The 14,133-nt window shown below is 36.3% G+C and overlaps 1 protein-coding gene across 3 annotated transcripts in view; it reads left to right on the forward strand.

Annotated features, from left to right (window-relative positions):
* Window positions 1–5,022, forward strand: part of LOC117408664 (WD repeat-containing protein 70-like) — a 159,580-nt gene extending 154,558 nt beyond the window's left edge. For all 3 annotated transcript variants that reach the window (XM_058995771.1, XM_058995773.1, XM_058995779.1), the window contains one exon: window positions 2,655–5,022. In XM_058995771.1, coding sequence (XP_058851754.1) covers window positions 2,655–2,742 — 88 coding nt within the window. In that variant the 3' untranslated portion in view covers window positions 2,743–5,022. The remainder of the gene's footprint in view (window positions 1–2,654) is intronic.
* Window positions 5,023–14,133: the final 9,111 nt, after the last annotated feature.

The raw sequence follows: 14,133 nt of genomic DNA on the forward strand, positions 1-14,133 counted from the left end.
GTGTGTGTGTGGACAAACCCTTTTAACTTTTTTTTTGCCACTTGGACAAACAGAATGGATACTGAAGCAGGGGAAAACAAGGTAGTACATTATATTGTAGTTAATGTCAAAGATAGGCATTAAAATGCTAATGCAAGTTATGTGGTTGAAACACAATCCACTCCCCAAGGAGGTTTCTTAGTAACTGTAGTAAACAGTTCATACAAGAGATGATTTTGTGTTGCCAATATAATGTAACAGTTTGTGAATTCTAAATAGGAGAAAGTAGCTTGGTAGAGTTTTCAAGAAAAGGTAATTGGATAATCTTTCCAGTGTGTTAATAGTATAATTAGTAATACAAATATCATTAGTACTGTACTTTAGAGTTTGTAGTGTGAATTATACTTTTAAAGATGAATTGGGGAAGTGGACACATTTTTTTATTGTGTGTGTGCTTTTTTGTAAGACATTCTATATGATAAACCTTTATAGTAACCAGTAAATTTATTATTCAGTTTTTATTTTATTAATTCATAAAATATGAAATGCACTGTTTTGTGTGTGTACAGTATGTTTTTACAGTTACATAATGCGGTTCTCCAAGGCTACAGTCAATATGACCTGATACTTCACCTTTCATTTCATCAGAGCACTTATTTGCCATCATAACAAAAGACTAAGTTGCTACAAAGTTTTTATCTTGGCTTCAGTATGTGTGTGAGAGAGCAAGAGATGGAATGAGTCACTGAGGGTGGGTTTAGCAGGTGTTTATGTTTGTTCTGACATAATCCATAACATCTAAATACTGTAGTTGCAGTCTTGTGTCCCAAATTTTTTTTATTATATTTTTTTTAATCCATCTATAAACAGATCTATTTATACATTTCCAGAAAAAAATATTTCATGCAGATGCTTGGACTCCAGGTTTAGCTTTGTGTATATGAAGGAAACAGAAAGACCTTCTGCAGAGGAAGGAACTGGAAAAGTTCCAATTGCACATAAGACATCCTTATTTTACTGTGAGCTCAATTAGGCAAACACAAATAATTAAAGCTGTATTTTTTTCACAGTTATCATGCATTTCACAATTTCTTTGAAATGTTTCTGTTGCCGTATAATATGTACTTCCAAGTGTAAATTCCTATTTCTAAAAGAACAGTTGGCATGCACATATTTTTATCACTTAAAATAAAAACTGCAAATGCTTTATTGACGTACTATCTTGAACCTGGCAGCTGGTTTAGTTTGCAGCTGGTTTAGTTTGCTTCCGGTAAATCATTGAACACATTGCATAGAGCTGCACGATTACTTTATAATGTCTTCAAATTTGAAATGTTGAATAAATGACGTCACATAAAAAAAAAACTGAATTAAGAGGTCTCTAAACCCCTTGTACCATGTTTTTTGTCCCCGCACTTCCTATTGTGTGAGGAATGTGTGTGGTATGAACGTGCTGTGTCACATTCTCACAACAATGGAGAGAGAGAGATTTTGGAGTTTCTAAACTGCATGGACCCCCCCAATGTCGTACTTACATTGTTGCCTATATCTGGAGAGCCGCTTATTAATTGTGATGAAACATTTAATATGAGTAAACTTAATCTATACTGTACTTATTGTCGATATAAGCCTAGGTCAACAACTTTTTCATCATACTGATTGCTCTAATTTTGAATTTACAGCCATAGTGGGGGATGTACGTTATTGACATACGTGTTTGATGTACTTTACACTTATTTACTTATATATTAGAAAATTATGTTGCTTTAAGAAAAGGACAATGTTGTTGAAGATGACAATGTTGTTGAAGCTGACACCCTGGGATCCTTCAAGAAGCTGCTTGATGAGATTCTGGGATCAATACACTACTAACAACCAAATGAGCAAGATGGGTTGAATGGCCTTCTCTCATTTGTAAACTTTCTTATGTTCTTCTTATGAGCCATGGCTGTGTGTGATATTATCGGCAGAGCGATCTTAGTGTGCTGTAAGGAAATGGTCATCTTCCACTAACTGATTGATGTATTTTTCTGAAAAGTTGGAAACATAAAATAGATGTTGCTGTTGTCGTTTGTAATGGCTATTTTGTCTGCAGGAGCAATTGATTACTCAACCTGGCTATTGTAATGCAATGATGAAAACAGATTCAACTGTTTTAAACACCTTTTTATTTATTAGGTTTAAATTACAGGTTGTAACTGATTAAAATCTAAATAAGAAAAAATGGATGCAAATTCATTATTTAGTTTATTATTTGTAAGCAAGAGCATGTGCAAAAACCTACACTACACATATGACACGATGCTGGTTATGTAAATTAAGGGTATTTAGTTGCTACCACACTGATCCATGCATCATAAGCTTACACCCAAGAAGTGCAGTGATTCTTAGGAAGGGTCTTCTGACTGAATGAGTTATGGTGGTTCACTGCAGCTTATTAAATCTGTGCCAGTGTCCAGTGTTTTTGTGATTCTTGGTCTTTCACAAAATTAGACACTATCTGGCTGCAAGTGAAGTCAACACTGTTTCTCGAGTGCCAAACTTTATTTGATCAGAATTTGTCTTTAAATAACCTGCAAGATAAAACTTTTTGAACAGGGGAACAGGTTTCAGACACAGTACTGTTTGAAAAGTGTCTGAAAAAATAAAAAATACACTTTTAATCTTTTTGTCAGGACCCAGCCAGAGCCTGTGTTTGCTGAAGAGGAATTGGATGACGAGGAAGCAGACAAGGAGCCGGAATGGAAGAAGCGCAAGATCTGAACTGACTTCTGCTGTCTTAAGATGTACGTCAGCATCAGGGTTTTTAACTCATGGTTTGTTTGTTTGTTCATCTCTAAAAGCTGACTTTGTAACCCCTTTACTCTAATAGACATGATGAAACATTGCTTTTACATAGTCTGCAAATCAGCTCCAGTTATTACTTCTGATGTCTTTACAAAGCAACCCACATAACGCTGTATTGATGAATACAATGCTATTGAGTGGGCTCAAAGTCTTTTGAACCCGTACAACAATCTTTAAAAAAATCTTTAAAAAAAAAAAAATTCTCAGCAGACCATATCCAGGACTAAATGATTGGTAATGAAAGCTGATTTCTTCAGAACAAAATAAAAAAAAAAATTAAAAAAACTCCCAACATCCCAGTTGCTTTGTTTTGTTTGGAAAGTGTCATCCTTTTCTGCCTAAGGTAAGGAGTCCTCTAAATTAGATCCACAGTTCACATACAAGAAGTTCAAATATAACTAAACAAAATATATTCTATCTATTTTGGTTATTTAATGTTGGAGTTGTTGATCTTGTTTGTAGTTGTGCTTTGGAAATTCAGTACTTACTTCAATCTTAAAAAACTAATTAACAATCTTGTTAGAATGATGGCAATCAAAGAATAATTCATTGCCTGCAGATACTGAAATACATCACCCTGCCTGTAGTTAGCAGGTTAAACCCTACAAGAAATGTACTGACTTTTATAATTCGCCCAAGACAGTTAATATGTAGATTATTTGTGTATCCTCTATTAAAACCCTTGCTTCCCTAATTCTGTTAACACAACCTTTAAAAAATGTGTTCTATGCATTCAAGCCTGATCCATATTCTTGTTTCTTTGTAAAAGGAAAGTGGTGCCGTGTTATGAGACATTGTCACCACTGATTATTCCTGGTATAATATTTTACATCCAGATATATAAACATGCGAAAACGATGGAATATGCTGTTTATAGAATAGGTTCAGCAATACTGATGGAGGAAGGGCAATTGCTTTTGTGAAGGAACAGCTGGCCACCATCAAGAGATCCCAGTTTTGTCAAGTTGCTGTTTGATATTGCATCAACAAATCTAAACTGGGTCAAATGGTTCCTGTTGGATACAGATACTGATCACATTATAACTGATAGGATCTCTCTATGGATCAGCAATATAAAGTGCTTCTCATTAGTAATGGCAGACTGGCTCATTTAAAAGTGTATTGATAAGATCTGTTTACCCTTCCCAGGAGCTGTAAAACTTCTACATGGTATCAAAGGGCTAGCATTCCTTTTAATCAGTAAAGTGTGTACTAGTTCTCTTGTCATTTTCTTCTTGGGGTTCTACATCTGCTGATTTCATTAATGTCCACATAGTCACTTTAGTTCCCCTAAAGTAAAGTGCGCTGAGTTAATTGGGAAAAAAATGACTTGTTTCTCTTGGAGGAAATATTCCAATTTATTTATTTATTTATTTATTTTAAACCAAAATAAACAACACTGTGTATGTTAGTGTACAGAAAACCTTGGCTTAATGGATGATCATCTTTCAGCGTATATTACTATTCATTATATTATACTGTAGTAGTTACTGTTACTGTAGAGGTGGCATTAGGGTTAACCAAACCCTAATGAAAGTGAAAAACATCTTCTGCCTTTCCATGAAAACAGTTTGTTAGAATCATTTGAAGTTGCTTTATCCAAAATGTTCATTTGTGTTAAGATTCTTTCGTGTATTGAATCTCGTTGTTGTATTAGACAGGAATGCATAGTTTCATTCATCCATGTGCGTTATATTGCTAAAATTAAACCTTGTCTCTCTCTAAACCAAGTACCCTAAAACTAAGCACCTTTTTTGCATCCTTACACTGGACTCTGCTCATGGTTTGTACCCTGCACATCTCATCAAGCTACTTCCTACTCACCCACACAGTGTTCCTTTGCTCTTCTGACCTCGGGATGCTCTCTGTCCCAAGGATTAAGAGTCAGACTCGATTTGATAGTTTTCAGTTTCAGACCATTATGTCCTGAGGCTCAGGAACTCCAAACAAGAATCGTCATCAGGGAATGTGCCTCTTTAAATCTACTGTAGTCTTTAAATCTGAGCAAGAACTTGACTTTCATTTCATTCCCGTTAATGTGATTTAATTTCTTTGTAAGATTCAATGCTCATCTCTCACATACAATGTTTTTCATATAAAAAGCTTTGATTTACAAAGAAACATCACCACAAAATGTCAGTTTATAACCATGCTTTTGTTTCATGATTAAACAAAGTTTCAAAGTGACCCCCACTATCAAGCGTCTTCTCAGAGTAATTAAAAAGAACTGCTCCCCTCTCTGCTGATACCATTTTACATGCTCAGATATATTACCATATCCACAGTGGAATAGGGGTGTAGATATAAGGTTTGAAATGATACTTCAAAAAATAGTCCTATTCCAAACATATCTTAAACACCTGGCCAATAACAGATACTGTATATTTTCAATGGCTAGATTTTAACTCGTGTTTATGTAAAGAAATTACTCCAGCCATAATTAACAATATTTTAATCAATGTTTTTGCTGCTTGTTGTGTAAAACACTTAATGGACATTGGTTTCACAGGTCACAAGATGTAATTTCACTGTTCTGTCCCTATAAACATGCTGTTCAGTAAACATGATATAACGATATGTTTAAAAAAAACAAGCGCTGTGCAGGTTACGCGAAGGCTATGTGCAGCATTTTAAGATTAATATGCATTTTGGAAAGCTATATAGCAATCTTAATGAGAATATGTCTTCCAGGGTCTGATATTTCTGTAAACCGACCATTTCACAATATTCACATCTTAATAGATGTATCTTTCCCTCTATGTAGCCCATTGTATTTACTGGGCTATGGACTGAACATTTTCATGTTCAACTTATTTTGAAATTATTCAGTAAAAAAAAAAAAAAAACCAAAAAAACAGTAAACTAAGATGCTGACAGAAAGCAATGTCTTCCATGTTTGAAATTGATTTCTAACATATACCACATACCTCAAAAGACATCAACAGACACCTCATGTTTAAATGTTAATTGCACAAAGTTTTCTTTTATTTACTTTTTTTTTACTTTTAGTACAGTTTTTCTTTTAGTTGTTCAAAATATAGGACAGTTAGATATCCAAGCCTCAGAGATGGACTGGTATTGTGCATTTTGATACAACTTATACAGAAATACATTAGTCAAAAATCACTGAACAATGGAAGTTTACACAATGCATACAACTTTGTAAATAAGCAGACCCTGGAATGAGACAACTTGGTGGTGTGGATCATTTTATCTCTGGGTCTCAAGTTGTTGTCCTTTTTCGTTTTGCGGTAAATGCATTTGATACAAGTAGATAGTTAGTTAGTTATTTTCTTTCTTCTTTGGTACAGTATATTTGTAGTAATAAATTAGATTTAAAATATGCTTAGAGTATATAATCCCTATAAAAATATAAAAACAGATTATTAAGTACTTTGCAGAGCAGTTTGTCTATTGAAAACCAGAAGGTGTGTTTATGCGAGGGTTAACAGATTTCAGCTATGTCCAGAAGGGATCAAATATCCAAACAGCATGTGTTGGGGGTGAATTAATTAGCTCTGCTGAAGGTAAGGCATCCTTGGTATACCAAAGTGGATACCTTAGACAAGGGGAATGATTAATGAAGAGCATATGCTTCTAGGGTCTAAGCGTGAATGTATTTATCGTAGAAATAAATGTAATATAGTTGTACCCCAAAGTTACACTTTGTTCAAGTTCATTTTTAGTTCGTAAGTGTGGGGTTGTTACAAACCAGGTTCTAACCAAGCAACAATTATTTTTGAGGAACTGGAAATGCCTGCTTCTAAATATTCTTCTAAATATTCATGAATCCACCATTAATATTACAAAAGCTGCAATAATGATGCAGTTTTTAAAGAGTGTTCTTGGCCTGTGATGGTTGGGATAATTATTGCTATACTTGTTAAAGTTATTCCACATACTGTCCGTGCAAGTCGTGGTGATCTACTTGTTCACAGCATTGAATCCTGGCTAAGATACTGAAGGCTTTGTCTAGGAAACCAATTGTCTGGTTTTGATTAAACTAAATACAAAAAAAAAAAAAAAAAACTATGCATGGGCATGCTGTGGATGCAGGCAGCACACTTTTACATGGTACTGTTGTCTGGCATGGGGATTTGAATTTTACTGACTCATTGTGTTTAATTATAAAGTTATGAGCCTACCAGGATTTTTTTTTTATATATATACAAACATTTACCTGGGTTCCAAGGAACAGCATTAAGCTTTGCTGCTTGTTTATCCAGATATCCTAATATACATATATATGTTTCTTTACAGCATATCTGTCTCAGGCATATAACTATTGTAGCTGTTAATGCACTGGTGCTTTTGTGAGTTGCACAGCAATTGAACATAGTGCCTATAATTAGCTTATAATGTCAGTTGGCGACAGTGTCTGTTACAGTACTGACTGTATTGGGATAATTATGTCATACATTATCAATGTTGCTTTAGTCATCATTACCCTTTTAGCTGCAATGTAGTTAGAATCATGTGGTTTGGCAATCCTTATGTATGAAAACCATGTATGTAGTATACACAAGTTCATAGTACATTTCAATGAGGCAATAACAGTGTCTCTGTTGCTGAGGTCACTGATCAACATGTGTATGAAGTGTATTATTTGGTCTTCTTTTTTAATAATTACAATTGTTTATAATATATTTGAGATATCTAAAACTGGCACTAATGCAAACAAAACCTCTGTTAGCACTTGTGGCAATGTGCCCCGCCCCTGTGTGCATTTCTGTGTTGTATGTTACGTGTGGTGTGTTAATGTTGGTGTATAGATATGGCTGCACAGGATATAAATGGGTGTGTGCAGCACGAGTTATTTAAAATGTATAGTTGTATTTAAGCACAAGGATTGCACATCACATCACGTGCATTTAAAGTATTTAATATGTGAGCACAAGGTTGCACATAATTAATTCACGTGCTGGGATTCAAGTGAAGAATTAATTGGTAATTGAATCCCGGCACAACAGTATATATAGATGCACGTTTTACTCACTCGGGGTTGGGTGTTCGGTGAGTAGTGAACGGGAGAGAGGAGGAGAAAGATAAAGTGTAGTAATAATAATAATAATAATAATAATAATAACAACAACAATTGCTATTGCATGCAAGAGGCACGATACTTGTTTGTTTATTCGTACTCACCGTGTTTGTGTGTTTGTCTGTCCACCGTCTGTGTAGTGTTAATCCGTTTTGTTTGTCTATTTATTTTGGCGTAAGTGCCGTGTCCTGTCTTCTGTTTTGTTTAAACCTCTTATTTTGTTCAATTAAAACACTGAGCGCTGCCGCGACTCAGTTTCAACACACTCCACTACTGTCTCTGTGTATTTCTTTCTGGTCTGACACAAAGCCAACCTGTGACACACTACATCAATACATAATAGTGTCTTCTCAGGAGCACTTTTGGTGGACAAGAGGACCATGTAATGGTTAGTTTTTATTTATTTTGAAAACAATGATTTTTTTTTTTTTATTTACAAATTGTACCCTGATTGATTTCTGATAAGTCAACTATTGGGACCAGATTTAGGGAGAAAAAAACCTGGACACCTTTCCTGCATACTAGTGATAATGGTTCAAATTATGAAAAGGTAGTAACACACACACACACACACATATATATATATATGAGTGAACAGAAGAAAAATCTACATCAAATCCATATTTGGTGTGACCACCCTTTGCCTTGAAAACAGCATCAATTCTTCTAGGTACACTTGCACAAAGTCAGGGATTTTGTAGGCATATAGTCAGGTGTATGATTAAACAATTATACCAAACAGGTGCTGATGATCAATTCAATATGTAGGTTGAAACACAATCATTAACTGAAACAGAAACAGCTGTGTAGGAGGAATAAAACTGGGTGAGGAACAGCCAAACTCAGCTAACAAGGTGAGGTTGCTGAAGACAGTTTACTGTCAAAAGTCATACACCATGGCAAGACTGAGCACAGCAACAAGACACAAGGTAGTTATACTGCATCAGCAAGGTCTCTCCCAGGCAGAAATTTCAAGGCAGACAGGGGTTTCCAGATGTGCTGTCCACGCACTTTTGAAGAAGCACAAAGAAACGGGCAACGTTGAGGACCGTAGACACAGTGGTCGGCCAAGGAAACTTACTGCAGCAGATGAAAGACACATCATGCTTACTTCCCTTCGCAATCGGAAGATGTCCAGCAGTGCAAGCAGCTCAGAATTGGCAGAAAACAGTAGGACCCTGGTACACCCATCTACTGTCCGGAGAAGTCTGGTCAGAAGTGGCCTTCATGGAAGACTTGCGGCCAAAAAGCCATACCTCCGACGTGGAAACAAGGCCAAGCGACTCAACTATGCACGAAAACACAGGAACTGGGGTGCAGAAAAATGGCAGGAAATGCTCTGGACTGATGAGTCAAAATTTGAAATATTTGGCTGTAGCAGAAGGCAGTTTGTTCGCCGAAGGGCTGGAGTGCGGTACACGAATGAGTGTCTGCAGGCAACAGTGAAGCATGGTGGAGGTTCCTTGCAAGTTTGGGGCTGCATTTCTGCAAATGGAGTTGGGGATTTGGTCAGAATTAATGGTCTCCTCAATGCTGAGAAGTACAGGCAGATACTTATCCATCATGCAATACCATCAGGGAGGCATCTGATTGGCCCCAAATTTATTCTGCAGCATGACAACGACCCCAAACATACAGCGAAAGTCATTAAGAACTATCTTCAGCGTAAAGAAGAACAAGGAGTCCTGGAAGTGATGGTATGGCCCCCACAGAGCCCTTCAAAAACTGTGTGCAAGTGTACCTAGAAGAATTTTTTTGTTTTGAAGGCAAAGGGTGGTCACACCAAATATTGATTTGATGTAGATTTTTCTTCTGTTCACTCACTTTGCATTTTGTTGACTGATAAATATAAACTATTAACATGTCTATTTTTGAAAGCATTCTTACTTTACAGCATTTTTTCACACCTGCCTAAAACTTTTGCACAGTACTGTATATATATATATATATATATATATATATATATATATATATATATATATATATATATATATATATATATATATAGTGAGTTGTATGATGACAGTAAGTAGAATGTTACATGGCTTTCTTCAAATACAGATTTTATGGTAACATGGTGATTTTAAGGAAATCATGGCAGAACACACTTTATACAGTAGTTCATGAACATGACAGTAAAATATATAAACATTACCATGTTCATTTTATTTACTGTTGCTTTTAGGACCAGTCATGTGTCTTTTCCCTTGTAACTGTATAAAGGTTTATTTTTGACAAATGAGCAGGAACAATGAATGGTCTGTATCAGCGCAAAAATAAATAAATAAATAAATAAATCTCATTCGGTAATGGAGGATTACATTATCCTGTTATGCTGCTTAGTATGCGAAGGATCGTATGGGGTTTTACACTGTAAATACATCATTTCAAATTAAAATATTATAGTTCTGAACTGTAAAAACATCATACATTTTACTGTGTTTAATCTAAATGCCTAACATGAAATTGTGTAAAAAATAATATATATATAGATAGATAGATAGATTAAATATATATTTTATAATACTGTAATATCACTTGCATTTTATTAGACATTTTAATTATCTTGTTAAATTCTGCTTCACCGTAATCCATTTGCTCTTCTGGGTTTAAAATACTACAAATGGGTATTATTAGTATGAAAACCTCTATCCCTTGTTTTATTTTTCTCTATTCATAGGAAGCTACTGAAATGTTAATCTCTTTGCATGTAATGTAAGTGTAGACTATATTTATACCACCGGTACACATTTTATATAATCTACTTGAAATCTGGCATGCAGTTTAATACTGTAATCTGTTTCCTTGTGCATGATAATCTGTTTCCATGCGGTATTTTGTTTTTTAATATTCTGTTTTACTAATCGATTGTACATTACCTGTAATACTGATATACAGATTGGAGTACAAGGGAATCTTCTGTATTGGGAACCTCTGTCTTTGCATGAAAATAGTCTTGGTTCCCTCCATTACAGCCATATGAGAATGTAGAAATGGAGGGAGCTGGGATCCAGTTGGCCAACCAATGAATCAATTGAACTAATATAAAAAGGATGCAGAGAGCCCAGTTATAGCAGTAGGCTGTAGGAAGTTTGGGAAGTAAACTGTTTCAGCTCCGAGACAAGTGCTACCAAAGCGATATGTTTAAAGTGTTGTGTGACCCTGCAGCTGGAGAGCGTGTCTGAGTCTGTATTAAAGTGTTGTGTCACCCTGCAGCTGGAGAGCGTGTCTGAGTCTGTATTAAAGTGTTGTGTGACCCTGCAGCTGGAGAGCGTGTCTGAGTCTGTATCTGGTGGAAAGCCTCTTTTAAAGCCTGGCTGCAACCTGGTCATTTATTTTGTGTCTGTGTAACAGAGTGGAGGCTGGGTGTGAACCGGCGACCCCACACATCGCAAGCAAGCATCTTAACCATAGTCATCTGCATTTATGGGTAACCTCATCTCATCTCACCAACAGGAGGCAGGATCCCTAATGGAAGTGCAGCACACGACACTGCCTGTTACATCTGCAAATTATAAGTGTGCAATTGTGTTTTGCCTGCCTGACTATCAGCCATGCTTTAACACAACCGAGAATTAAGTCAACACAAAAACAAACAGGTTGGGGTCTTCAGGCTTTTTAAGCGGACACTCAGCTTCACTTTATACAGACTCAGAAAAGCTCTGTAGCTGCATAGCTTCTGTCATAATTTTTACCAACTGTTCCTATATCTTCCTGCCCTGATTGGGGTTTCTGCTGCCATGTTATATCCACCTCGCTGGAACTGAGTGAACTAAGAAAATGTTCGTGCAGGTATAGGGGTTTTAACCTTATCACTGCCAAACAACCACCAAAACACACAATATATTGTACTGGATATACTGGAGGAAAAGCAATTATGTAGGGAAAATGCTATCACAAAGAATAGTATACCATTAATATGCTGCAGAATTGATTCTTAACCTGCTCAGTGTTGGAAAATGTAGTAGAAAGTTAAGAGGGAGGGAGGGGGGGTTACACAGTGGTCACTGTCTGTTACATGATGTATTGGTATAAAGAGAGTAACACTAGTCCCACAGAGCCAAGTCTAAAATGTGAGTAAATTGATGCCAGAAGGAAATTAAATTGTGTTGTGGAGCATGTAATAAAACTAACATTGTCAGAGACTTGGCCAGGGGCTGCTCTATATGGTCATGAAGGAGGCTGGGTGTTGCTGGATGTGCATAATATCAGAAACACAACAGTTGACAAGAAGAGGAAGGAGGTTTCAGTCGACACTGAACCACTTCATCACACGTTGCATTCTTTCCAGTGTTTACTCGTCTCCAGTGAGTGTTTGCTGCCCGATAACCACTGCCTACCAAGGCCTGTGTTTCTGCTCTGTTGCACTGGCCTTCTCCTGAGGAAACTAACGGCTCATCTTGACAGGCTTCTCCTGGTGATTTTATCATATTAAGTGACTTCAAAAGGGAGTCAATGTATCCTGTATCGTAACTTAACCATTCCTCTTACACATTACAGGGTCTACCAACCCACATGCAGTACAAGAGAATAAATGTCTTCAATCCTCGATCCCCACTGTCTAGTGTGCCACTTCTTTCATGTACTCGCTCCCACAACATCTTTGTCTTTATTTATAAAGAGAACAGTTGTGATTGAAGTTAAGATGGAGGGGTTTGATCAGTTTATCTAAACAGCATCAGATGCAAATACCACTGCCATTTAAATAATTAAAATATGATTATTTTCATATTTTTACAAGCAGAAATAAACTAAAGGAACTAACATGCGCTGTTGGATGTCTGATTTCAATGACCTTGGGTACTTTGGTCCTTTATTTATTACTTAGACAGCACCTGTATTTACATCCACTGCTGTTTAGATCAACTGAGTATACCACACAGTGACCTTTCAAAAAGATTGTGCTCCTAAAACCACCCCTTGACACCCCCCACCCCAACCTATGGCAATGGAATTGTTTTCCCTGGACCTGGAGACTTAACATTTGGTAGAATCTAGACAGTGCCAAACGGATCAATCTGTACAGTATGTATGTGACTAATATCATATCTAGTTTCTAGTAATGGAACTTAGGATAAATCAAATGTTAGATGGAATGTTAGCTGGTAGAGCAAAGCACTTTTCTGGTCACAGTACCATTTTGATGCTGTCCAACTTTTAAGAAGGAAGCATAATAGGCATGTTAATCTGTGTTATTTAACTTCTACTGCAGAGTATATGTCAAAGAAGTGAAACACATCCATAGATTAAGAAGCACTCACCTTTTATTATACCACTTTCTTGCAAAATAATATGAGATATGCAGTAGCAGATCAGACCTATACGAGGAGCAGACTGCATACGGCAGACAGCACTGCCTCATCTGTACAGGTGTTGCAGTGGTCTGGTGCTGGGGTTGCAGTATAACATCAAAGAATCTAATCAAACTGTAAGGTGCAGCACAGGAGCTGCTCTGTATGTTTTTTTTAATTTAATTTATGTATGACTCTCGGCTACTCCTAGTCACATTTGTTTAGCTAAATATTCTACTTTGTGAGCTGCAGATCTATTTGAATGAATGAATGGAGCAGCGCTTATTCAGTTTTGATGGTTTCTCAAAAACTACACCATTATTTATTCAGCCTCCCCATTTAAGAAACCCTGAAGCTAATTCCTATTGCTGTACCTGCAGCAATCAGTTGACCACACAGTCAAAAATGGGTGAGCAGGGGCACTATACAGAAGTCAAAGCAATTAATGTTTTTTGTTTAAAACTATTCATATAAGCAGCACATATTGCCTTTCCTGTCGTTGGGTAAAATGACCAATGCCCAGTGTAGTGTTTTTTGTTTTGTTTTACTTATCTTTGTTGAATGGGAAGCATCTCTCAATGGCAATTGAGTTTTTTGATGTTTCAATGATTCTAGCATTGACAGTCCTCTCCACTCAGTCAGCATGCATCCAAAGAATTGGTTTTTATAGTGAAATAACTTTGTTAGCCACTGTCCAGGTACATTCCATGCAAAAACCACAAACTATGACAATATAAAATATTTTAAAAGTGATCATCTGCACATGCTGTTTGTTTGGCTTTATTTGCAGGTGTATTTTACAAACACACATGCCAATATTATTTCAGTGGGCATTAGCAGTCTCTAACACACAATGGAACTTCCACATTAAACCCCTACATCCACATTTGCTTATTAGTTTAATTAAGCATCAATGCTGAATCTTGAGTTGACAATGTAGTTATTGCTTTCAGCAATATGGCCCTTCTATTGGTA

The sequence above is a fragment of the Acipenser ruthenus genome, chromosome 2 (genome assembly GCF_902713425.1).
Source record: "Acipenser ruthenus chromosome 2, fAciRut3.2 maternal haplotype, whole genome shotgun sequence".
NCBI classification, from domain to species: domain Eukaryota; kingdom Metazoa; phylum Chordata; class Actinopteri; order Acipenseriformes; family Acipenseridae; genus Acipenser; species Acipenser ruthenus.